This window comes from Betta splendens, chromosome 9, assembly GCF_900634795.4.
Source record: "Betta splendens chromosome 9, fBetSpl5.4, whole genome shotgun sequence".
Lineage (NCBI taxonomy): Eukaryota > Metazoa > Chordata > Actinopteri > Anabantiformes > Osphronemidae > Betta > Betta splendens.
In genome coordinates, this window is record NC_040889.2 from 17,406,852 (window position 1) to 17,428,758 (window position 21,907).

The 21,907-nt window shown below is 43.7% G+C and overlaps 4 protein-coding genes across 8 annotated transcripts; all 4 read left to right on the forward strand.

Annotated features, from left to right (window-relative positions):
* The first annotated feature begins 612 nt into the window (after positions 1 to 612).
* LOC114863177 (serpin A3-6-like) lies at positions 613 to 2,808 on the forward strand. The gene is made up of 6 exons (XM_029164055.1): positions 613 to 765; positions 1,065 to 1,665; positions 1,790 to 1,860; positions 1,946 to 2,139; positions 2,304 to 2,451; positions 2,544 to 2,808. Exons 1-6 carry the CDS (start codon positions 643 to 645, stop codon positions 2,736 to 2,738), a joined length of 1,332 nt encoding a protein of 443 aa, XP_029019888.1. The 5' UTR covers positions 613 to 642; the 3' UTR covers positions 2,739 to 2,808.
* A 318-nt stretch (positions 2,809 to 3,126) lies between these two features.
* Positions 3,127 to 6,147, forward strand: carnmt1 (carnosine N-methyltransferase 1). The gene is made up of 8 exons (XM_029164056.3): positions 3,127 to 3,294; positions 3,679 to 3,874; positions 4,022 to 4,188; positions 4,402 to 4,542; positions 4,639 to 4,817; positions 4,916 to 5,029; positions 5,275 to 5,378; positions 5,480 to 6,147. Exons 1-8 carry the CDS (start codon positions 3,158 to 3,160, stop codon positions 5,672 to 5,674), a joined length of 1,233 nt encoding a protein of 410 aa, XP_029019889.1. The 5' UTR covers positions 3,127 to 3,157; the 3' UTR covers positions 5,675 to 6,147.
* A 394-nt stretch (positions 6,148 to 6,541) lies between these two features.
* Positions 6,542 to 8,124, forward strand: wu:fa19b12 (uncharacterized protein LOC560551 homolog). Of its 2 annotated transcripts, none has more exons than XM_041072407.1 (2): positions 6,542 to 7,080; positions 7,324 to 8,124. In XM_041072407.1, the coding sequence occupies exons 1-2, from the start codon at positions 6,682 to 6,684 to the stop codon at positions 7,477 to 7,479; spliced, it is 555 nt and encodes a 184-aa protein (XP_040928341.1). In that variant the 5' UTR covers positions 6,542 to 6,681; the 3' UTR covers positions 7,480 to 8,124. The 2 variants fall into 2 exon arrangements, with proteins under 2 accessions (XP_040928341.1, XP_040928342.1); XM_041072408.2 differs by having other exon boundaries at positions 6,547 to 7,074.
* On the forward strand, positions 6,577 to 21,896 carry trpm6 (transient receptor potential cation channel, subfamily M, member 6). Of its 4 annotated transcripts, XM_029164052.3 has the most exons (41): positions 6,577 to 6,627; positions 8,169 to 8,337; positions 9,543 to 9,622; positions 9,853 to 9,891; positions 10,739 to 10,928; positions 11,015 to 11,228; positions 11,351 to 11,475; positions 11,561 to 11,732; positions 11,807 to 11,981; positions 12,249 to 12,372; positions 12,459 to 12,531; positions 12,647 to 12,747; positions 12,846 to 12,980; positions 13,514 to 13,567; positions 13,672 to 13,803; positions 13,932 to 14,039; positions 14,118 to 14,389; positions 14,501 to 14,729; positions 14,807 to 14,959; positions 15,049 to 15,195; positions 15,322 to 15,450; positions 15,517 to 15,768; positions 15,849 to 16,023; positions 16,241 to 16,355; positions 16,493 to 16,689; positions 16,787 to 16,919; positions 17,043 to 17,472; positions 17,585 to 18,284; positions 18,404 to 18,501; positions 18,787 to 18,877; positions 18,997 to 19,043; positions 19,124 to 19,188; positions 19,280 to 19,305; positions 19,385 to 19,435; positions 19,561 to 19,626; positions 19,730 to 20,028; positions 20,189 to 20,271; positions 20,355 to 20,560; positions 20,655 to 20,706; positions 20,817 to 20,929; positions 21,602 to 21,896. In XM_029164052.3, exons 2-41 carry the CDS (start codon positions 8,335 to 8,337, stop codon positions 21,685 to 21,687), a joined length of 5,940 nt encoding a protein of 1,979 aa, XP_029019885.1. In that variant the 5' UTR covers positions 6,577 to 6,627; positions 8,169 to 8,334; the 3' UTR covers positions 21,688 to 21,896. The 4 variants fall into 4 exon arrangements, with proteins under 4 accessions (XP_029019885.1, XP_055368101.1, XP_029019883.1 ...); XM_055512126.1 differs by lacking the exons at positions 6,577 to 6,627; positions 8,169 to 8,337; positions 21,602 to 21,896 and adding exons at positions 8,354 to 9,456; positions 21,464 to 21,561; XM_029164050.3 differs by lacking the exons at positions 6,577 to 6,627; positions 8,169 to 8,337 and adding an exon at positions 8,356 to 9,456.
* Positions 21,897 to 21,907: the final 11 nt, after the last annotated feature.

Below are 21,907 nucleotides of genomic sequence, written 5' to 3' on the forward strand. Positions count from 1 at the left end.
ATAAACCTCCTGGCAGGAAAGTGGAGTTTGACCTGAGTTCACCTGCTTTAACAGTGTTTGAGTTGGAAAGTCTGCTGTTCACTGGCAAAGTCACCATCAGTCATGCAGATGAAGTCTGGCCAAGGTGTTACCATTAAGTGACTCACTTTGACTTTGTTTGAGCAAAACTCCACAAAATCGAGTGTGGCCTTAAAACGTGTTTTTCAAATTCACCACAGATGCGTATGTCATCAACCACATCTATGGGAGCATGAGGATCAGCTACATGGGTGTAGAGGCTCACGACCCCTGCCACAGAAAGCAAGGTGAGGGTGAACCTGAATATGCTGTACTTATTGCTCTTTATGAATTTGTCTTCTCTGTAGTTACAATGTCTCAGTCTACACCATCAGAATGTCTGTACTGCAATAGTTACTTTATCATACATACGCTTTAATGTGAACAGTCCATTATTTAGTATTTATGTCATCACTATACAATAAAATACATGAAGCTGGTTCAGCTTTTGGTGTCCGTCTCAAAGCAAAAGTTAGTAAAAACTTTTAAAAGGCTGGAACCCACAGTGTGGACCTGAGGGTCGACAGTAATCATTACACAGAGCAAACACAGTGAGTAGAACAAATTATTTGTCGTGACGCTGTGATGAAGAGTAAACAAAACCAAAGTTCAGTTGCTCTGATGAAACATACAAAAGGAAGAGTCTCCTCTGTGAAGCCTCTGCTTCACTGTCTATGGCTGACGACTTGCAACTCCAGTAAGATGAAGGTAAGAGGCTAAAAAAATGATGTTGTATTTTATGGTATTATTCATAATTATTACCTTCAACCACATGGTAATAAATTTGCTTCTAGTTGATTCCATATAAGATATAAAATCACACAAGTACGACAGCTCACTTCTTCAATTTAAAGAAATTGCGAAAAGACAATAAAAACATTGAATTGCGTTAAAATAGCCAAATTACTACTAAAAACAGACTGACTGACTGCATTTGTAACTTCTATTAGCATTTGTGCTAGTCATCTTGTGTAACCTGAATCAACAGTGCTTCACTTGTGTCTCAGTTCATGATGCGTGCGGCCCTGGGTGTCTGGATCCTATCAGCTGTGCTTTGTGTGGAGACGGCAGAGGAGCAGGACACTGCGGGCAACAGCACTGCCCAGAAGACTGCGCTGGTGTTTTCATCAAACAAAGAGTTAGGCTTCAATCTGTACAGAAAGATGGCGTCTCACGCCGATTTCCAAGGGAAGAACATCTTCTTCTCGCCAGTCAGTGTCTCTGTGGCTTTGGCTGCTTTGTGCGTAGGAGCAGGGGGGGAGACGCACAAGCAGCTCTTCAGTGGTCTGGGCTTCAACAGCTCCCTGCTGACGCAGACAGATGTGGATCACGCCTTCCGTGTCCTCCTCTCCAAGTCCAATGAAGACTCCAGTGAAGGCACTGCTGTGTTTGTGGACAGCCGCTTCAAACCACAGCCCGAGTTCCTGGACACCTTAAAGAATTCCTATTTTGGAGATGGCTTCAATGTGGACTTCACCAAACCCACAGACAGCATCAACACCATCAACAGCTACGTAGCGGAGAAGACGAAAGGGAAGATAGACAAGCTGGTGGAAAACCTGGATGCAAACACCATCATGTACCTCCTCAGTTACATCTACTACAAAGGTAACATCTGGTCACACATCTGGTGTGAAGCAGTTTCCCCACTGTGGGACCATTAAAGGTTTTCTTATCTTATTTATTTATCAGCCTAAAGTTGTATTGTACTAATGCTCATCACATCAAACAGGAAAGTGGGCGACTCCATTTGATCCTGAGTTAACCAGAAAGGACGAGTTCATTGTGGATGAGAACACCAAGGTTCAATGCGGTAGCATTTTAATCACAATGGATTTGAGTTAAAAAATGAGCAGGAGTTCCTCATGTCATTGTGTCTGCTTTCCAGGTTCCAGTTCAGATGATGTATATGAAGAAACATGTGGACGTCTATTATGACCAGGGCCTTAACACATCAGTCCTCCACCTCTCCTTCAACAGCTCCAAATCCATAGTGCTGTTGCTGCCTGAAAACATGGCAACACTGGAGAACGCCATCTCCCCAGGACATTTTACCAAGTGGCTCAAGTGGATGAAATCTAGGTTGGGAAAATCTGACGTTTTCCTTAAAACTCTATAACTATTTTAGGTTTTGTCATTTGTGCTGTTTTTCCACCTGTACAGTAAAAATGCCTGCCAATCATGCATCATGACTGTCACGTAAATCTATGTTAATTAATATCCTGTTTCCTGTTCTATTCATTTAGGAGGTATGAGATATATGTTCCAAAGTTCTCAATCAAGACTTCCTACAAGCTGAACAATATATTGACTGAAATGGGAATGACCGACATGTTTACTGATAGAGCAGATCTAAGTGGAATAGCACCAGGACAAAAACTGGTTGTCTCTGAGGTAAGGACAGACTGCAGTACATATAAATGTACATACAGATAAATTACATTCCATCCACCTCTCACCTCACACTACCTCTGTTACCTCCATAGGTTGTGCACCAAGCTACTCTGGATCTGGATGAATCTGGAGCCACCGCTTCAGGTGCCACAGGCATCGGCATCACCCTCTTGTCCTTTCAACATACGCCTGTGTTAAAGTTCAATAAGGCCTTTATGCTCGCCATCTTAGATCGCAACACACAAAACATACTGTTCACAGGCAAGATCATCAACCCAAACATATGATGGTAGCAACCTGTGTCTTATCCGAAGCACAACATCACAAGAAATACAATAAAGAAAATGTATTTGTTCAGTTGCCTTGTACTTTATTGTTGAATGTGTCAGAAATAATATGAGTGTTTTGGTTATGGAATTGCAATGATGCTGGGAGAACATCTCTATTCAATAAGAAAAAAAAAGTCATTATAGTTATAGCAAAAGTATAGAGCCAACACAACACAACACAACACAACACAACACAACACAACACAACACAACACAACACAACACAACACAACACAACACGTTTTTGCAATTTGTTTATTTTACCTCGGACTATAGGTGGCAGCACTGAACAGCACCATGGCGTATGAGCTGCTGAACAAAAGCACGAGGAAGAAATAGTCTTTGTTGATTGGTCAGATGTAAGGTTTGTTTCAGACATGGCCGAAACAGCAGGAGAGGAAGACCAAGGTGGAAAATATCTGCACAAAGAAAGAATAAAGTACAGCCCCGAGGAAGAAGCAAGCCTGGAAAGACAACACTTCTGGAGGATAATCGATGCTTTTAGGTTTTACAGGTATATTAAGAATTAAAACAAAGCGAGAACGAGAAATGAGTCGGAAAACCTCGGTTTGTCTAAATCAAGGCAATAGCAGCAAGGGATGGATATTTAGCTCTGGGCGGATAACTGGTCATTAAATTAGCTATTGGTTCTGATTTAAATTTGCTTGTGTTTAAACAAGGTCCTACATTTAAAACCTTTCATAGTCCATTCGTCTCCCGCTTAAGACTGTTTGCACTCAAAGTTAACGATAAAACGCATTTTCAGTTGAGAACAGTAAAGACGTAAGAACTGTTAAAAGGTACATCCACGCCCAGTAAATAAAAATGTACTGTGTTGTTACGTTGGGGAGCGGGGGCATTTTGTGATTCGCTGTCCTCGTTTGTTTGTGCTTGTCAGAGTCCATGTCCAAGAACATGTCAACCGGGCCGAGCGTCAGTTCCGGAGCCTACCATCACACCACCAGAGGTTGTTGCCAGGGGTTTTGCCCAACTTGGCTCGACTCAGGCAGTGTGCAGACCACAACCAGGAGGTGTTGCAGGCTATAATTCACAACAGCCTTGACATGTTTGAAAACATGGAGTACAGCGAGAGGGTAAACCTTGAGTAGTTGCTAACGTGTGTGTGCAGTGTTTACACAAATTCTATACTGCAAAGGAATGCCTTGTGAAGTGCTAGAATTATTTTCATGCTGTTTACATGAGGAGTGTGTCGATGAGCTGTTCTTTATTCTGTCTCTTAGGGGGACCCGAGGAAGGTGCATCCTACTTCTACATTTGACATGGATAAGCTGAAGTCCACCATAAAGCAGTTTGTCAGGGACTGGAGTGAGGCGGGCCAGGCTGAGAGGGACACCTGCTACCAGCCCATTATCAAAGAGATACAAAGACTTTTTCCAAGTGACCAATAGTAGGAAGATTTGATTCTTCTGCATCATACACATACATGCCATAAACAGAGGACAGATTCATACATACTGCATGTTTTACATAGGGAAAGGCAAATGAAAACCAACAGAAAAAAAGGCATATGATTATTTAATGATCATCTTTGATGCTGTGCTGTTAATGCTCTTTTACTTAGTTGGTGTTTCCATGTGATATGTGCATTTTATTATGTCAGCGATGTGTCTAAGGTGAGCGTGCTGATTCCGGGTGCTGGGCTTGGACGTCTAGCATGGGAGATAGCTTGTCTGGGTTACACATGCCAGGGCAACGAATGGAGCCTCTTCATGCTCTTCTCGTCAAACTTTGTTCTCAACAGGTGCAGCACACACAGGAGCAATTCTATACAACTTTATCATTTGTAGAACACTGCTTTTATCCACCTATCCTAATATCCTTTAACCACTCCATTCAGGTGTGAAGAGGTGAACGCTCTGACTCTGTACCCTTGGATCCACCAGTTTAGCAACAACAAGAAATCCTCTGACCAAACACGATCAATCCAATTTCCTGATGTCAACCCTCAGAATTTGCCACTAAATTCAGACTTCTCCATGGTAGCCGGAGACTTTGTGGAAGTCTACACTGAACCTGGTGAGTAAAAGCTCTGTATTCTTTAGCCACTTGTGTGTGAAATTACAAACCACACCCCAAATGATATTTGCGAAAAATATATTATCTTTATGTTTTAGAATGCTGGGACTGTGTGGCAACCTGCTTCTTTATTGACACAGCTCATAACGTCATTGATTATGTAGAGACCATTTGGAAGATTCTGAAGCCTGGTGGAGTGTGGATTAACCTGGGTAAGTCAGTTTGTGTTGGAGAGTAATTATTAAACTCTAGTGTGAGACAATTAGTTAATACAATAGGCTAAACATATTTTATAACATTATTATTCTCACTTCAACTGGACAACAAATTGGCAGACAATGTCTATCAATGCTACTGTTTGGAGTTATAGTATGTTATTCAGTACTGCTGTATGACTACCGCACAAGCAGATAAAAAAGTATTCGAAAGTCACCAAAAAACGTGTAACTTTTTCCAGGTCCGTTGCTGTATCACTTTGAGAACATGGCCAATGAGCTTTCAATTGAACTTAGCTATGAAGATATTAAGAAAGCAATGGTGAGATTTGGCTTCCACATTGAGGTAAACCTAAGACTTTGTTTTAAATTTGCGGCTTATTGGTATTTTCTTTTGAATGTAACATTTGCTGCACTAGTATAGTGATCCTGATATTTTCCTTGCAGGTTGAGAAAGATTCGATGCAGACAACCTACACAGAAAATGACCGCTCTATGTTAAGGTACGTGTATGACTGTGTTTTCTTCGTAGCACGGAAACCTGCAGATCTGTGTTTTAACAATCAAGAGGACGACCAACACCCAAGTTCTCCACCGGCTGCCAAGTCACTGCGACGAGAAAGCACTGACAGCCTAACGTGACAGAAAGTCTTTTGACAAAAACTGAACTTAAAATGTGTAAAACCATAAGATATGAGAAGACTGAACTGGCACAGAAAAAGAAGTATCATCGAAAGTGTTTTTATTTTATTTTAAATGTTTTTATGATTCACCTGATGGAGAAATGTACCCATTTCCACTGGACTCAACCTGACTCTGTTTAGAGAATATGGTATTGAATATTGCAGTTGTAGTGTATATGTAACGTGTGAAAAGTGGAAATGACTGAGTTACATTTAGCAGCTGTTTAGTGGGACAGTGTGCCAACTACACAAGAAATGTATTAAGGCCTGAAGCATCATTGACTATTTTTCACTGCCTGTGTGTGAATGTGTGTGTCAAATGAGCATAAGGGAACATTTGCTTGTTAAATCTTAGTCTTTTTTCTCATTTGCATTGATTATTAGCTAGTTTTGAAAATTAAAACAATAAAACCAGACATTTTTAAACCGTGACTCTCCACAATTTGATGAATTTACAACCATGTTCAGTGTTTACATTTTCACAATTATTTTAAAATAATTTGCATAATTATTTGATAATTGTTTGTAATTGATAAATGTGCTTGCAAAGTTATTTGGTAAAAACGCAGGCACACACAGATCATGTGATTAATGTGTAAATCTTTGGTTATATTAGGCAAAATAAGTTTTATTTTTAATTTACTGCAGATTTTGTGATTTGTCAGAGCAAAAACAGAATAGAATGAATAAAGGCTAAGTGTCAAAGAAAATTTTGAAAATATAGACGTAACCACCTCGTCTACAGTAGGACAGCAACAAGGAGCACGTGCCGTCGTGGGCGGAGACTCAAAGCGGTGCTTTCCTCCTATTGGACAGTACGACTGCCTCGCAATTTGTACTTCCGGTGCTTAATGTTTCGCAACAAGGCTACAGGAATCGAGTACACCCAGGCATCACGTTTACATAAAAGCAGTAAGTTTCCGAATCAGTCCGCGTGTTTTGTATTTATACGCAGAGCTGGTATTTATGGCAAAGAGACGCGCTGATGAAACCGCGCTCCACGACTCTCCCTCCAAAAAATGCTACCGATCACTTCACAGTGTTGACGTGCAGCTGCAGCGCAGGCTGCCGCCCCGGGGCGAGAGCCTGGCTCCGCCGCCTTTGCTGGCTTTGTTGGGCCGCCGCTGCGGAAAGAGGCCGCGTTGCTTCGAAGACACAGCCAAAGATGAAACAGAGGCAGAAGCAGCAGCTCATGGCGAAGTCGCTCACCGCGACGCTAGGGAACATGTGGCAGATGTTTCAACCGTGCAAACTTCTGGAAGTTTCGAGGAGACATCCAGGACATTCACAAGTCACAAGAAACGACACCGAGAGGACGCCGTGTGTCCAAACACCGTGTTTACAAAAGCTAAAGACGAAGTAAGTGTGAGTAAATAGCCAATAATGATTGCACACTCAAGTAAACGTGAAAAGTGTAACTCCTCTAAGTGTCCGCTAGGTGTCAGTGTTGGCTCGTTTATTACCTGACAAATCTCAGTTAAAACATCTCTAGGTTAAACACGACTGTTTGCCCAGATTTGGTTGAACTCACCTGGGACAGTGTGTCTAAAAATGATACTGTCACAGGCATTTCCCCTAAACTCAGCCCTTCTTTCTCTTGTCTTTCAGTCCGATGCAGACACAAACACTGAAGACTGCACGTTTAACTCCTTCCAATACTGGAGGGCCCCCCTGCCTGAACTCGACCTGTCGCTCCTCCAAGATGCCTCCAGCCATTCACAAGCAAACGACAAGGACGTCTCCTCTGAAGCCATGGAGACCTGACGTTAACCATCTGATTGTCGCACATGACTCGTCAGCAGCATGTTGAGGTTGCTGGAAGTCCATCCAGATAAGATGCAAAACTGTCAAGGTGGCGGTGGGAGACTGGCTCAGGTTGTAGTAAGGAAGTGAGCTGCACGCTGGTGCAAGTGAGATGACTAATGCAGCACCAATGTGAGGAATCTGTTCTACTACGGGGCAGTAGCATGGTTTCATTGTGTCCATGTCCATGATTGATGTACAAATTATGTTCTAAGTGGAGTTCATGTAAATGGGGTAATAAAACTCCATTCCTATTGTTGTAATTGTATAATATTGTCGAGAAGTATGGGAAGAGACCATTTCAATGTTTTTGTATTTACAGTGATGTCCTTTGTAGTATTAGTTGTGTTTTTTATGGTTTTTATGCTGCACCCTGAGTGAGAAGGGTGCAGCGATGCGTTCAGGGTTTAAAAAACACGTTATGGAAGGTTCTCCTTTATTGTAAGTCTCATTACTGGGATCTTGTCTGCAACGATGGTGAAATAACGTATTCCTATTTTTTAAATTTGCTGTGAATTAGACATGTATATAATTTAGGGGCTGCCGTGCCATCAGTTCATATGTTGTGTGTTAAGACCATGTTGTGAATAAACCCGTACGTTTTGACACCTGTGTTTTTCTTTGCTCCGGCCTTTGACTGGCTTGTGCAGATGCTCCGCTGCGTGTTGTAGTGCGGTCACAGGACGGTCGGGGACGGGGAACGGCTCTGGCCGCCCTTTGGACCAGGCGCCGGCTGAAGGGCAACGGGTTGGGTCCGGGCCGCAGTGATGAGTCGGATCTGAGATGTGGTCAGGATTTTAATCCGCCCGCGCGACCATGGTGAGTTAAACTCTACGCGTTAACCTGATCAGGTGCAGACGTCAGCGCGTTTCCAGCTAATGAGCGCAAATAACGTGCGCGCACGCGGGCTATTTATGAGCCTACAGACTTGACGCATACGTGTTTAAGTTACTTATTAGCTCTCGTTAGCAGAAAAAGCTAAATATTAGCAGAGTTTAGCTGCTCTTTACATGTTAACGTTAGCAAAACAATAAAAAACCACCTGTTGGTAGTTAACCTAGTTTAGCTACGTGCCACGCAGCGGTTTGGCTATTTAGCGCAGTAAGACCGCTTTAAATATCAAGCTAATCACTTAATATGCATTTAAAAAAGTATAGAGTTTATACAGTCATATAGTGTAACCTGGGCTTTACCTGTTGGAGTTTGTTACATTTTTATTACATTTTTTTGTTGTTGACTTTACTTAGTCCACACGTTTGGTGCAGATTACAGATGAGGGCATAATTTGGCATTTTATTGAATGGTTTGTCGGACTCCATGTGAATTTTTTTTTAGTTTCAATTGTTTATTTTTTTATTTTTTTATATATTTTATTTTTTATCCTTGTATTTCTGCTTGTTTCATGTGTAAAGAATTTTGTGCGAGTGTTTGATAAGTGCTCTATAAATAAAGTTTTTTTATTATTATTATTATTTTTATGTTGAATGGAACCCTTAGAGCGACCGCCTCTAAGACACTGGACTGATTTTCGTTTCATAGCCATGTGACAACTTCTCCACATCTGGTGAACTTTACGACCTGTCTGCTCATTTGTTGTTAAAACACTCCAAATATACATACCACCAGCCGCACAAGACCCTGTTTAGTGTTTACACAGTGGGTCCAGGGAGGGAGCGCACCAGCCGCCACCTCAGGAAGGGGATGTGTGCATGTTTCCCATCAACAGTGCTCGACTCAGGCAGTCCATTGTTACGTGTGGCTGGGAAAGCGAGCACAGGAGCAGGACGGACCTTGAAAACGAAACGGGGCTGCAGGGAAGTCGAGCAGGAGGCAGGGATTGATACCACATCCCTCTGGTGTTGTTAAGAGGGGTCGGTTAAGCATTGAGGGGCAGGGAGGGCTCCACAGTTCGCAGGCACAGGGATGGTCTTCACGAAGGTCAGAGGGTTTCTCAAAGGAGGAGTGTGCGTTTCTTGCTGCAGGAGGAGCCTGCCTGCTGTTACTAAACATGCTTCTCATTCCAGTCACGGAGGTCGTGGATTGAGGAAACCTTCTTTAAGAGGGAGTGTGTGAAGTTCATCCCCTCCTCCCGGGACCTACACAGGTAGCGCTGCGTCTGACTGCTCTGATGAGTGTTTAAAGTACAGATTTTTATGATTCTTCGATGAAATACGAGGCAGCTTGTTTGGGGCATGGTATATTATTAACAGCAGTGAGCAGCAGCTGAGTAGTATATTTTTTTCAAAGTTCAGGACTATTTGGCATTCAGCCCTCTCTTCCAGGAATAGGGACGCGCAGATTCTTTTATAATGTGTTATTTCCTGTCTTTCACAGATGTACTCCACTATGTCAAGTATGCCAAAATTTGATCAGGTATAATTTATCTCTTATCTGTCGTACACTTTATGTGTGTCTTAAGCCCATCTTTAAACTCTGAGTTGCAACATACTGTACTGTGACACACCCCTATCATAAAGGATGTCTGATTGTGTGGATTTCTTTCTCACTTCTCTCACACTCATTGTTTTAACATTTCCTATTTTGGCTTCTTTTGTTTCTCTCTAGCATTTTTGGGAATGAGCAACACATTTGGCATGAAAGCGCACATAGCAAGGCGCTGTTTCTGTCTGGAAAATATCCATAGTATGTGGTCATATTAAGAAGGGTACTAGCATCCGCAGTGTATGATAGTAACATGAATTTAAAGTTGATTTACACAGTTAGAGCATAATGATGAAAAAGACAGGGAAACAGGAGCACCGCAGTAAATAGCCCACACGGAGGCCCGTGTTGTAAATATGAGTAAGTGATCCCACCTTTGTTTTGGTGGCTGCTTTTCTGACATTTACCCTGTTTCTTTTAGCTCAAGGAGTTAGAGGTTTTAGCAGCATGAATGAAAAGTCTAAATATCAGTCATATTAAATAAAACATAGCATTATATGTTTTAAACTTATTCCAATGAGCTTCCTCAAGTGAAGATGCTCAGTAGAATCAAATGAAATACATTATAGTTAGATTTATGGCCATGTTACAAACTGTTACTGTTACAAACTTTCAATATTTCTATTGTAATAGAAATACAGTACTGAAGCCCATTAAATAACACCAGTTAAATAAACCCATGAATTCTTAAATGTGGGGAATGTTTCTGATATTGTACTAGTCACGCAACATTTCTGTCACTTGTTGTTTTCCGTTCTTTTATCTTGTTGTTGGCCAGGTGTTGTTGTGGACGTCTAATTGGGGAACATTCTTGGCAAGAGTCCCTTCCTCCCATGTCTTTCAATCCTGGTCCTGGACAGGATGTGGATGAGGACTGGTCAATACAGTGCCACACGAAAACCAGTCCTACTAATGCTTATGGGATCGTAGACTTTCAGGACACTGCCACACGAGTCTGCCGGGCCAAGGTCTGTGAACTGACTGAGTGTCTGTGTTTAGAAGTCACATTGGTACAGTACATGCATGTCCCAACCCTTGTGTTTCCCTGATTCAGTATGTCCGTGTGGCCGTGGACTCAAAACCCGAGTTGCTCTTCCAACTGATGGTGAGAGAGTGGCAGATGGAGAGACCCAAGCTGCTACTGATTGTCCAGGGAGGCACAGAAAACTTTAGCCTGCCCCCTAAAGTCAGGCAGGCCTTTAGCAATGGGCTGATGACTGCTGCCCTCAGCACAGGGGCATGGATACTCACTGATGGCATCAATACAGGTTGGTGCCAGGCGTGAGTAGAAAGGCTATTTTGTTCTGTTCTACATTGTTGTGCCTTAGTTTCTTTCATCGCTTGTGTTTGTTTTTACTGGTGAATCAGCTGCTCTATGCATACTCTCTAGGCGTGTCTAAGTACGTAGGGGATGCCATGAAAACATTTGGAGGCCATGACCTGAGGAAAAGAAACACAGTTGGCGTCACACCCTGGGGGCTAATCGACAACCACATGGACCTCATAGGCAAAGATGTAAATACAGAATTCACTTTTCTGTATCAAATGATGGCTCGGATGGTGTTGGCTCTTTATGTGACCTCCTATCATCATGGCTCAGGTGTTCAGGCCCTACCAACCACTGGGGAACCCCTTCAGCAAGAGACCCTGTCTCAATGGTTTCCACTCCCACTTTCTACTGGTGGATGATGGAACGCTGGGGAAACATGGCTGCCAGCAAGACCTCAGGAGGAAGCTGGAGAAGCACATCCATCTACAGAGGATACACCCTCGTGAGTCGCATTCGCGTGTGTACCTCTGCGCTTGGGGGTTTGACGTGTCTCACGTTGTGCCGCCCACTGCACAGGACTAAACCAAGGAGTGCCTGTGGTGTGTGTGGTGCTGGAGGGAGGTCCCGCCATCGTGTCCACGGTGTGGGACTACGTCAGCCGCGCGCCCCCGGTGCCGGTGTTCGTGTTCGAGGGCTCGGGCGGCGCTGCCGACCTGCTGGCCTTCGCACACAAGCAGACGGTCGCTGACAGGTATGCTCAACTCTGTGGATCTGCATCATTAGGTCCAATGGCTTCACCATTCAGTCACAAATGTTTGCACATTTCAGAATCTAAAGTTCTGTTTTTGGTGTTTTGTCCTCCGTTTGATGAAAACCACTGTGTTTGCTTTGTTTTCTGTGTGAAATTTCTATTATCTGATTTGTGTTTCATGCATGTTTTTATGATTTCTTTTCCTTCATTTGCTTAATTTTAAATGCCTTATGTGTGGGATGTCATAATGTTCCCGGCATCTTTCAGGCAGCTGGATGCTGACATTAAAGAGGACTTCCTTGTCAGGATTGGAAATGTGTTTGTGGTAGATAGAGAAGAAGCCTCGCAGCTTTACAGTCTCCTCTTACAATGTATGGATTACAGAGATTCTGTGAGTAAAGCAGCATTAGTGAATGCGTGCCTCGTGATTTAACACACAGGAATCTCACATTACATCAATTTGTCCTTGCGCAACAGATAACCATCTTTGACTCAGAATCAGACGACCAGATGACACCGGATACAGCCATTTTGTCCGCTACACTGAAGGGTGCTCGTTTCTTTCCTTATAATTGTGATTAGTGACATTTTGACATGCGATAACCACACGTATTATTAGTAATGCGATCGTCCTGTTAATTGTGTTTTTGCTGTCTGTTTAACAGGCACCAAGGCCAGTCCTGCTGAACAGCTGAGCATGGCTCTGGCCTGGGATAGAGCAGATATTGCACAGAAAGACGTCCTGGTGTGTGGACAGCACTGGAAGGTGAGACTAACCAATGTCAAGCCTGGTTTAACAGGCAGTTACAGTACATTCAAAGTACTGTAGAGCTGTTTTGAAATTCCGCTTTGTGCTGCTTCTAGGTTGGTTCTTTAGAACAAGCCATGCTGGACGCTCTGGTAATGGACCGCGTCAGCTTCGTCAAACTGCTGATTGATAATGGCATGACAATGAGCCGCTTCCTCACCGTGGATCGACTCGAGGAGCTCTACAACACGGTTAAGATGTTTAACTATTACATTCTTTTGTGACTTTTTCCTTTGCAGATCAACTCTTCCCACACTGTTATTTCCATTCTCCCTTTTTCCTCGGCACTGACTTTGCTGTCTAACAGAAACCAACTTCCTTCTTTTTTGTTGCTCTTGATGCAGAAATCCCCAAACTGTGGCTTTGATTATAATAAAAAATAATGCATCCTAAGTGCTTTGCACCAAAATTATGTGGTCAACAGCATCCAGGGTATTTTCCCTGTTGTTGTTTTAGAATGCTTCTAAGATCATAGAGCCGTTTGTCATCAGTGGCTTTCTCCACTCTGTGCTTTTATCTTTTGTGGATTAAAAGCATTTTTACTTATTCATAACTCTGGGACGATGAGCGCCCCTAATAAACAAGGACAAGGAGGATCCCAGCACTGCTACTGTATCTGCATTGTGCACATCTGTTTAAAAAAGTAACCGGCGCGTTTCTTTGCTCTGATTTGTCATAGTTTGTAGTTTCTTTCTGAGTATTCATTTAAAATGTCTCGTCACAGCCACATGGTCAAACGCGACTCTTCTTGCACCACCTCGTTGAAGATGCAAAGCAGGTGACCAGCGCAGACGAACACACCTATGAACTCACGTACACAGACATTATTGGCTTCTGTTTGCTGAGATGCATTCATGTTGTTGTGTCTTTGTGTCTGAGTAGGCGTCTCTCACCATAGGCTACCGTCTGTCCCTCATCGACATGGGCCTGGTGATAGAGTACCTGATAGGAGGGGGGTACCGCAGCACCTACACGAGGAAAAACTTCAGAGCTGCCTACAGGACAAAGGGCAAAGTAAGCAGCGGATAGTGCCGGATAAAACGCGTGACATTGTTCTGTTGTGTCTTGTTTATTACACATACAATAAGCTTGACCTTTCTCTCTCTATTCATCTAATGCACGTTCCTTGTTGTTGTTTACAGGAGGGTGCACAGGACAGTTGCAGCCCTTTGTCTAAACAGAAAGAAGGATCAGCATCTACCCCTGGGCGGAGGCATTTCATTAGAACGGCCCAACCATACAAACGCAAGGTGGATGAGTGGACCAGACGGGTCCCTTTCCTCCTGTAACCTGTTCCCATAGTTCTAACCTTTCTCTCTTCTCTGTAGGCGCAAGACACGCCACACAGCAGCGGCAAGGAGAAATCGCTGACCCCCGGCCTCGGTGCCGCTCCTCTGCTGGTGCCCCTTAACTTCAACGACCTGTTTGTGTGGGCCGTGCTGCAGCAGCGGCAGCCGATGGCCCTGTTCCTGTGGCAGCACGGGGAGGAGGCGCTGGCGCGTGCCACCGTGGCGTGTAAGCTTTATCGCTCCATGGCGTTTGAGGCGCGACAGAGCAGCATGGCCGACGACATTGCAGAACAGTTAAAGACTTATTCACTGTGAGTGTCTATTGGGCGGGTTTGAATATGAGAGATAAGATTTTGCTGTTTGAAGTCTTTATTTTATAATTGGTCTTGTTTGTTCCCATACCTTTCCTGCCTGTGCCTTAGTGAGTTCGGTCAGCTGGCGGTGGATGTGTTGGACTGTGCCTTCCGTCAGAACGAGCAGATGGCCATGAAGCTGTTGACTTCGGAGATGGAGGCGTGGAGTAAGTTCACCTGTCTGCAGATGGCCGTGTCCTCATGTCATAGGCCATTCGTCTCCCATTCCTGCACTCAGACCCTCCTCACAGATATCTGGACTGGCCCACTGAACATGAGGAAAAACTCTTTCCTTAAGGTAAAAGTTCTGACACACAAATGTACAGACTCAGGCCCTAAACGACTAAACAATCATACATTGTCTGTTTCTTTCAGATAACTTTGAGTCTTCTTTTACCACCTGCTATCTTTCTGCTGGAGTTTAAAAGCAAAGCTGAAATGTGTCATTTGCCACAATCGCATGAGGCGATGCTGTTTGGACGCGACTCCACAAACTCAGGAACAGCCCATGAGAAAAGTGATTACATGGTAAAGTCACTGGACCTGGAGCCTTCATGAAAGTAATATGTGTAAGTTTCTCATGTCTTCTCCGTCTGCTCTCCGTGTTTCTGTCTCAGGGCAGTCTGGATGCAGAGCAAGGCCTGCCCGTCCACGAAGGTTCTGTCTCTGAGACGGTGTCCTCTGTGACCATGCGGTGTCTGTCCTGGATCACGACATGCAATGAATTTTATGGAACTCCTGTTGTTAAGTTTTGGTTTCACACTGTAGGTGGTGGTTTTATGTGTGTTTTTGATTATCCATACATTGGAAGTACTTCCTCAGCCAGTCTGAAACTACCATATACTCTGATGCAGTATACAGTATGTTTTTGTCTCTGTTTTCCACTGTAGATGTCATACTTGGCCTTTCTGATGCTGTTCTCCTACGTTGTCCTGGTGAAGATGGAGGATGAGCCCAGTGTTCAGGAGTGTCTCGTCATCATGTACATTTTGTCCACTGCAGTGGAGAAAACCAGAGAGGTGAGACAATCAGTGGTGGAAATAATACATACAAGAAAAATACCAAAATGGTCGTCTCCTAATTAGGTCCTGATGTCTGAGCCAAGCAACCTGAGCCAGAAGCTCAAGGTTTGGTTCTCAGAGTACTGGAACGCTTCCGATTGCATTGCCACCCTCCTCTTCATGGCCGCACTAGCGCTGCGTTGGAATGCTGACCCTTACCGGACGGCAGGACGCGTTATCTACTGTCTGGACATCATCTTCTGGTTCGTCAGGGTGATGGATCTCCTGGCTGTCAATAAGCACGCCGGTCCTTATCTCACCATGATCACTAAGATGGTGCGTAGAGAGGAAAAGTCAGAAACCAGAAGCAAGTTACCTTTTTTATTAGCATATTAGAGTCTTTTTTGTCCGTCCAGACCAGAAACATGTTCTTCATTGTGGTGATGATGGCCATAGTGCTGCTGAGCTTCGGGGTGTCCAGGAAGGCCATTCTCTCCCCATCTGAGGAGCCATCGTGGCGTCTAGCTCGAGACGTAGTCTTCCAGCCCTACTGGATGATCTTTGGGGAGGTTTATGCAGACAAGATAGACGGTTAGTGGCTTTGTCGACGTTGCCCTGAGCTTTTTAGTCTGGAAGTGCTTGAGGCAAAGTTTACTTTCACCTGTATAAGACCAGAGAAAAAAACATTTGTTACTTTGACATAATGTTGAACTTATTCAGTTTTATTTGATTTTTTTAAATTTGTAATTTAATTGTCAATCCTCACTGTAGGTATTAATTGTTTCTTGGGCTTTTTCTGTGTTAACAGCATGTGCCAATGATGAACCATGTCCTCCTGCTTCCTTCCTTACAATATTCCTCCAGGCCGTCTATATGTTCTTCCAGTATATCATCATGGTGAACGTCCTTATAGCATTTTTTAAGTAAGCAACTTTATAAAACAAATTGAATTTAATATTATACTATTACTGTTTATTAATACTGTACTTGGAGACAATCAGTAGGTGTAATTTTGTAAAAGTGTGCTTTTATTTCAGTAAGTGTTGTCTCTCAATAACAGCAACATCTACTTAAACATGGCATCAACATCCAATAAACTGTGGAAGTACAACCGCTATCGCTACATCATGACGTACCAAGAAAAGCCGTGGCTGCCTCCGCCCTTCATTCTCCTCAGTCACATTACACTGGGTCTGAGAGCCATTGTCAGGAGGTGTACTGGAGACGCTGAGCGGGAAGAGAGACGCTCTGGACTCAGTGAGTAGTGCAGTGTGTTTGTGTGTTATATCTAGTGAGCATCCCATAGGCCGGTTCAAAGCATGGGTCTAATGATGAAATCCACCATCTTTACCAGAGCTCTACCTGGACCGTGAGGATCATAAGAAGCTCCATGAGTTTGAGGAGACATGTGTGCAAGCCTACTTCCACAAGAAGAGCGAAGATCTTCACAGCAGTCAAGTTACCAGGATCAGAGAAACGCAAGAAAGGTTGTATTGACCTTCTGACTGATGTACAGTATATAGGCTTCCTGTATGGGATGTGGGATTAGAGCACACTTGCATGAATATGATGTTGTCAGTCCCCTAAACAGGTTTTTTTTACTTCACTAGAGCTGAGGAGATATGCACGATGATGGGCGAGGTCTCGGAGAGAGTCAGCTTCATTCAGAACAGCCTGTCGGACCTGGACGGGCAGCTTGGGCAGCTCCAGGACCTGTCGGTACTGGCTGTGGACACGCTCACTCTGCTCTCGGCCTCTGACAGCCTTCATCAGGAGGAAGCACGCCTGGCTTCATGTCGACCCAGCACTGCGTCACGACGTGTCCTCCCTCACAGCTGGACCCTCTTACACAGAAGTGGACCAGACTGTGATGTTGTTAACATCCGACGTCTGCTGGCCAAGTCTTGTAAAAGTACTCCTCCCTCTCTGCTGAAGGGACACACTCTGGTGACAAGTAGGTGGACATCACAGGAGTGCCATGTTGGAGGCAGAGGGAGCAGGGGAGGAAGACAAGGGCCTGAGGAGGAAGGTTCAAAAGAGGTGCTTTCATTCTTTAAAATGATACTTTGGTTGGGTGCAACTCTTCCACAAAGAATAAAACAACTGCATAAAAACCTTAACATTTGCATGTTTTTACTGTATTTCTCTCCAGGATTCACACTCTGCGACTCTTGACTATACCAATGACAATTTAATGGGACTTCCCAGACCTGCATCCCACGCTTCCTTCTCTCATTCTTACGGAGTCCATCTTGGTATCAGAGATCACACACCATCTGAGTCTTGTGTAACATCCCGCTGTGCGTCACCTCTTTCCCCAAGAGGCTTAGATTCGCCGTATCATAAACTCTGGACGTGGGACCCATGTCTGTATCCCAGCCAGGAGGAGACTTCCATGGAAGAGGAGGACGAGGGAGAACAAGAACATGATGAAAACAAAGATGATGAGCAAGAGCAAGTAGAGGAAAAGACACACAGTCCACTGCCTGATACAGAGCTCTCCAGATCCTCTAGCTGTGCCGTACTTCTGCCTAAGTGTCAGGACGTCTCTGAGGGTTTGATAAATCCTGCCTTTTCTCAGGATGATAACTCGACATTGTCTCAGTCTAAGCCTTGCACTCATCGGGAAAGATCTATGAAGTCTCTCAGGTTGAAGTGTCTCTACAGGGATCGCCCCTATGGCTACTGCAGGTCTCTGTCATCGAGCATGGAGAACATGACTTTCGGTGGGGCGCCCATCAGTCCAACAAGAGGATCATTTCCTTTTCTTCATGAGCAACTGAACAAAGAGACTTTGAAAGAGGAAAGGCGCTTCAGAGATGACTCTTCATTACAGTACAGCAGGAGCAAAGGTATTCTTCTTCTTTGTATGCCAATATTTATTTAAGATTCTTCATGACAAGGTCACCCTCAAGCTGCTAAAACACAGGAAACCAGGCAATACCATGTTTTAAATGTTTTCTTCTTGCAGAGTGGTCCAAGTCCTCTGACTTCACTAACGCCCTGGACAACACAGGCCAAAGCTACAACAGGAAGACAGTGAAGATACGAGAGGACAGTCCAGATACTGTAACGTGACAGAAGTGTTTTTGGGAACAAAATTTAACTTAAATGTTAGAAATGGAGACAACGCACAGAGACAATGTAAAGTTTAGTGAGTTTTAATTGCTAACAGGCTGCAGCTGAGATGACACATGACCGGAAGTAAAGTACTACTACTAGAACTAAGAAGCTAAAACCAGAACTAGAAAGCAGGCAACACTAAGATGCAGGATCTGTGACATAAAATCCTACTAAGTGTCTGTTTTATATTTGACCTTGCTCACGTGGGTATTTTTCATGTTAACCGTGCAGTCCCATTTGTCTGACGCCTGCTGGAGAAGACGCCGGAGATTAAGAGGAGAATCTGCATGTTGGTCGGCTTCCACCAGCCTCAACCAGCTCAGTAAGCAGCTACAGTCCTACAGTAAAATATGTTTATTCTATTTACATCTGAGTGTGATAACGCACGGTGATGGAGGACTAGATAATACAACATAACATGTTGGTTATTTAATGTTTCAGATTTGGAACCCATGGATTTGTTCCAAAAGCATATGTTTTCCTATCAGGTACATCTGTAGACAGCAGCCTGAGTATTCAGAGTGTGACGTGTCATTGAGGTTGGTCTGATTACGTTTGCATTGAACAGGATGTGTGGAGCCCCACTCATTCTGCATGGAACAGTTGGGCCAGACCTATGAGCCGCAGGTCTTCGTAAGTTTCTCTTGCTTTTTTTTTTTTACCAGTCTTAATGAGTGAAAATCGAAGGTTGCAACAGTGTCCTATTTCTTTCCCTACTTTTCAGTTTGCAAAGTGGCCTTGGAGCTGAAGGTACTGTATCTGCTGAAATTTTAGTCTTAATAGAGTTTCCCTAAAATATGTTTATATATTTTTTTTTAATTTCATGCAGCCAGAACTCCTTTGTTCCAGTCCACCGAAAATTTATATCCACACTATTCAGGTATTCACATTCACATTCATTATTCATTATTTAGTTTTTCTACGTGAAATTATCTTTTGTGCACATGATCTATGTTTCACGACTATGCTTGTATTTTTACTATGCTTGTGTTTGTGTATTAACAGCTATGGAGAGAAACAATTTGATGAGACTGGCTCACACGATCCCATTTACTCCAGTTTCCATCATGGGTAACCTTTTAGTTCGAAAATCTGTGTGGTTATTGTTTAGTTTTGTTTCTTCTATGCTCTATTTAATTACTGTACTTTCTGTTTGCTGTGTGTCATTCCACAGGAGGTGAGGAGGTGAGCATCTACTGCCTAGAGGACGTGCCCTCTGATGCCGACCCAGAATGCACTGCGGGCTCCTCCTGGTCGTCGAAAGGTCTGTCTGCAATGCTGCAGCCCCTGTCCAGTGAGGAGGGTTCTCTAGATGGGGGTCTCCGACTAGGCTGTAGAGTTCTGTGTACGTGGGCAGAGCAGGACGTCCTCAGACCAGGTCTGGTGTATGTGGTCAAAGCCTTCAGGCCAGAGGTGGTTCGCGCCTGGCAGAGGTACTTCCCTGGTAGCACCGCTCTACAGCTTTGTTTAAGGGTAAGTATAGCAGCATCTTGACCATGTGTAGATAATTACTGAGATGCTGCTGCACCAAACTGTACTGTACAACTGTCAGTTCCCTTTAAAAAGTTGTCTTATGTATAGGTTTATCATATATTGTATTTTTTAAATTACCTTCTGTTTGATGTTATTCAAGGAAATTCAACAGCAAAGAGCAGCCCAGAAGATGATGCAGGTATTTAACCAGGTCAAACCTGAGGACATACACCACTCGCCAAAGTAAGTGCGCTTGTTTTCTCCTGCAGAGCCTGTACATGTCTGTAAGCGTGTACATGTCACAGCTGTCTGTGCTCTACCACCAGATTTCTAGATGTATCGCTGGTCCTGTGGCATTCTAACGGCCAGTGGCTGACTATTGAAAGGAACATGTCTGGTGACTTTAGCAAGTATAACAACAACACAGGGGAAGAGATCGCCCCCTGCTGCTCACTGGAGGAAATGCTGCTGTCCTTCTCCCACTGGACCTATGAATACTCAGGCAGAGAGCTCCTAGTGCTGGATATACAAGGTAGACCCTTATCTTGTGTGCTTCTGGCTAAACCCGTGTTTAGTATGAATGTGTGCACATGCTTTAATCTGTGATGTTCTTCTGTTGTTGACAGGCGTTGGAGAACAGCTGACTGATCCTTCAGTCATTATGGCAGACGACCAAAGGTACGAGCAAGAATTGCAATGAACATCAAGATCAGCAGTAACATCTGATATCAGTTTAGAACATAAATTTATTTCAAATATGTCTTGTAATGTCTCTCACTACGCTGCAGTGGTACCAAGGGCGAGGTGCTTTTTGGTCCAGATAACCTTGGAGACGCTGCCATCACCAGCTTCCTGCAGAAACACTGTTGTACTGTTTACTGCCAGCGCTTGGGCTTAAAAGGTGAGAAATCTTCAGCTGCTCACGTCTAAGCGTGTGAGACATGTGGAATGCCATTAAGATTATCCTTCGTACCACTTTATTTTATCATGTGTATGTGCGCGTATTGGTATTGTGTCGTCACTCGAGGGGAACTGCATTGGCTCCGAGATAAATCCCCAACATCTTCAAATGGAGACAGCACACACCAACAGCCAGCTAATTAAACCACGAGTCTTCGTTTATTTCTGTAACAACAGTATGTGTTTGAGGCGTGGGGGTGGGCCCTGCTTTGTGTGTTGGGCTGCGCGGCCTTTGATTACGTATTAATCATGTCTTTGTGCTGTTGATGTGCTGCTGAGACATTAGCTTTGATTAGCTATTAATTAATGTCTCTGGGTAGACACGATACCGGCATCTAGAGGATAACTACTCGGAAAGAAACTGTGCTCAAAAACAAACAAGCCCGGCAAACAAACACAAACATCCATACACAGTTGTTTTGATATTTCAAAGGTGCGTTGCGTTTCCTCTTCCTCTTCTTGTGTCCTCTCCAAGATTTCTCTAACAAATCAAACCAAATTATTCATGCCAGATGTGCGGACCTCCTCCCAGGCCTGTCAGTATTCTCTTTCTTGTGATAATGACTGCGTTGTTGGAGTGACACGTTGCAGACTGATGGTTCTTGTTGTTTAGATTTAAGGAAGTGTCCGGACATCTGTGAGAGCACGCGTGAGGGAAAGCCAATATCCAGGGAGGAAGAGCATGAAAGCATGGTGTAACCTTTGACTGAGGAAGCAGGGAAAAGAAATGACACGTGCACCTGAATCAACACGTGTGTCAAGATATATCTATATAATGATTTAGAGAATTATTTTTAGTTTGAATTGAAATGTTTTACACTGAGACAGTCACTTTTGTTAATATTTTACACTATGTGTTGTATAAATTCTCCCTTGTTTGGGTAAAATATTAAAAAGAATATTAAAAAGTGTGTATTTT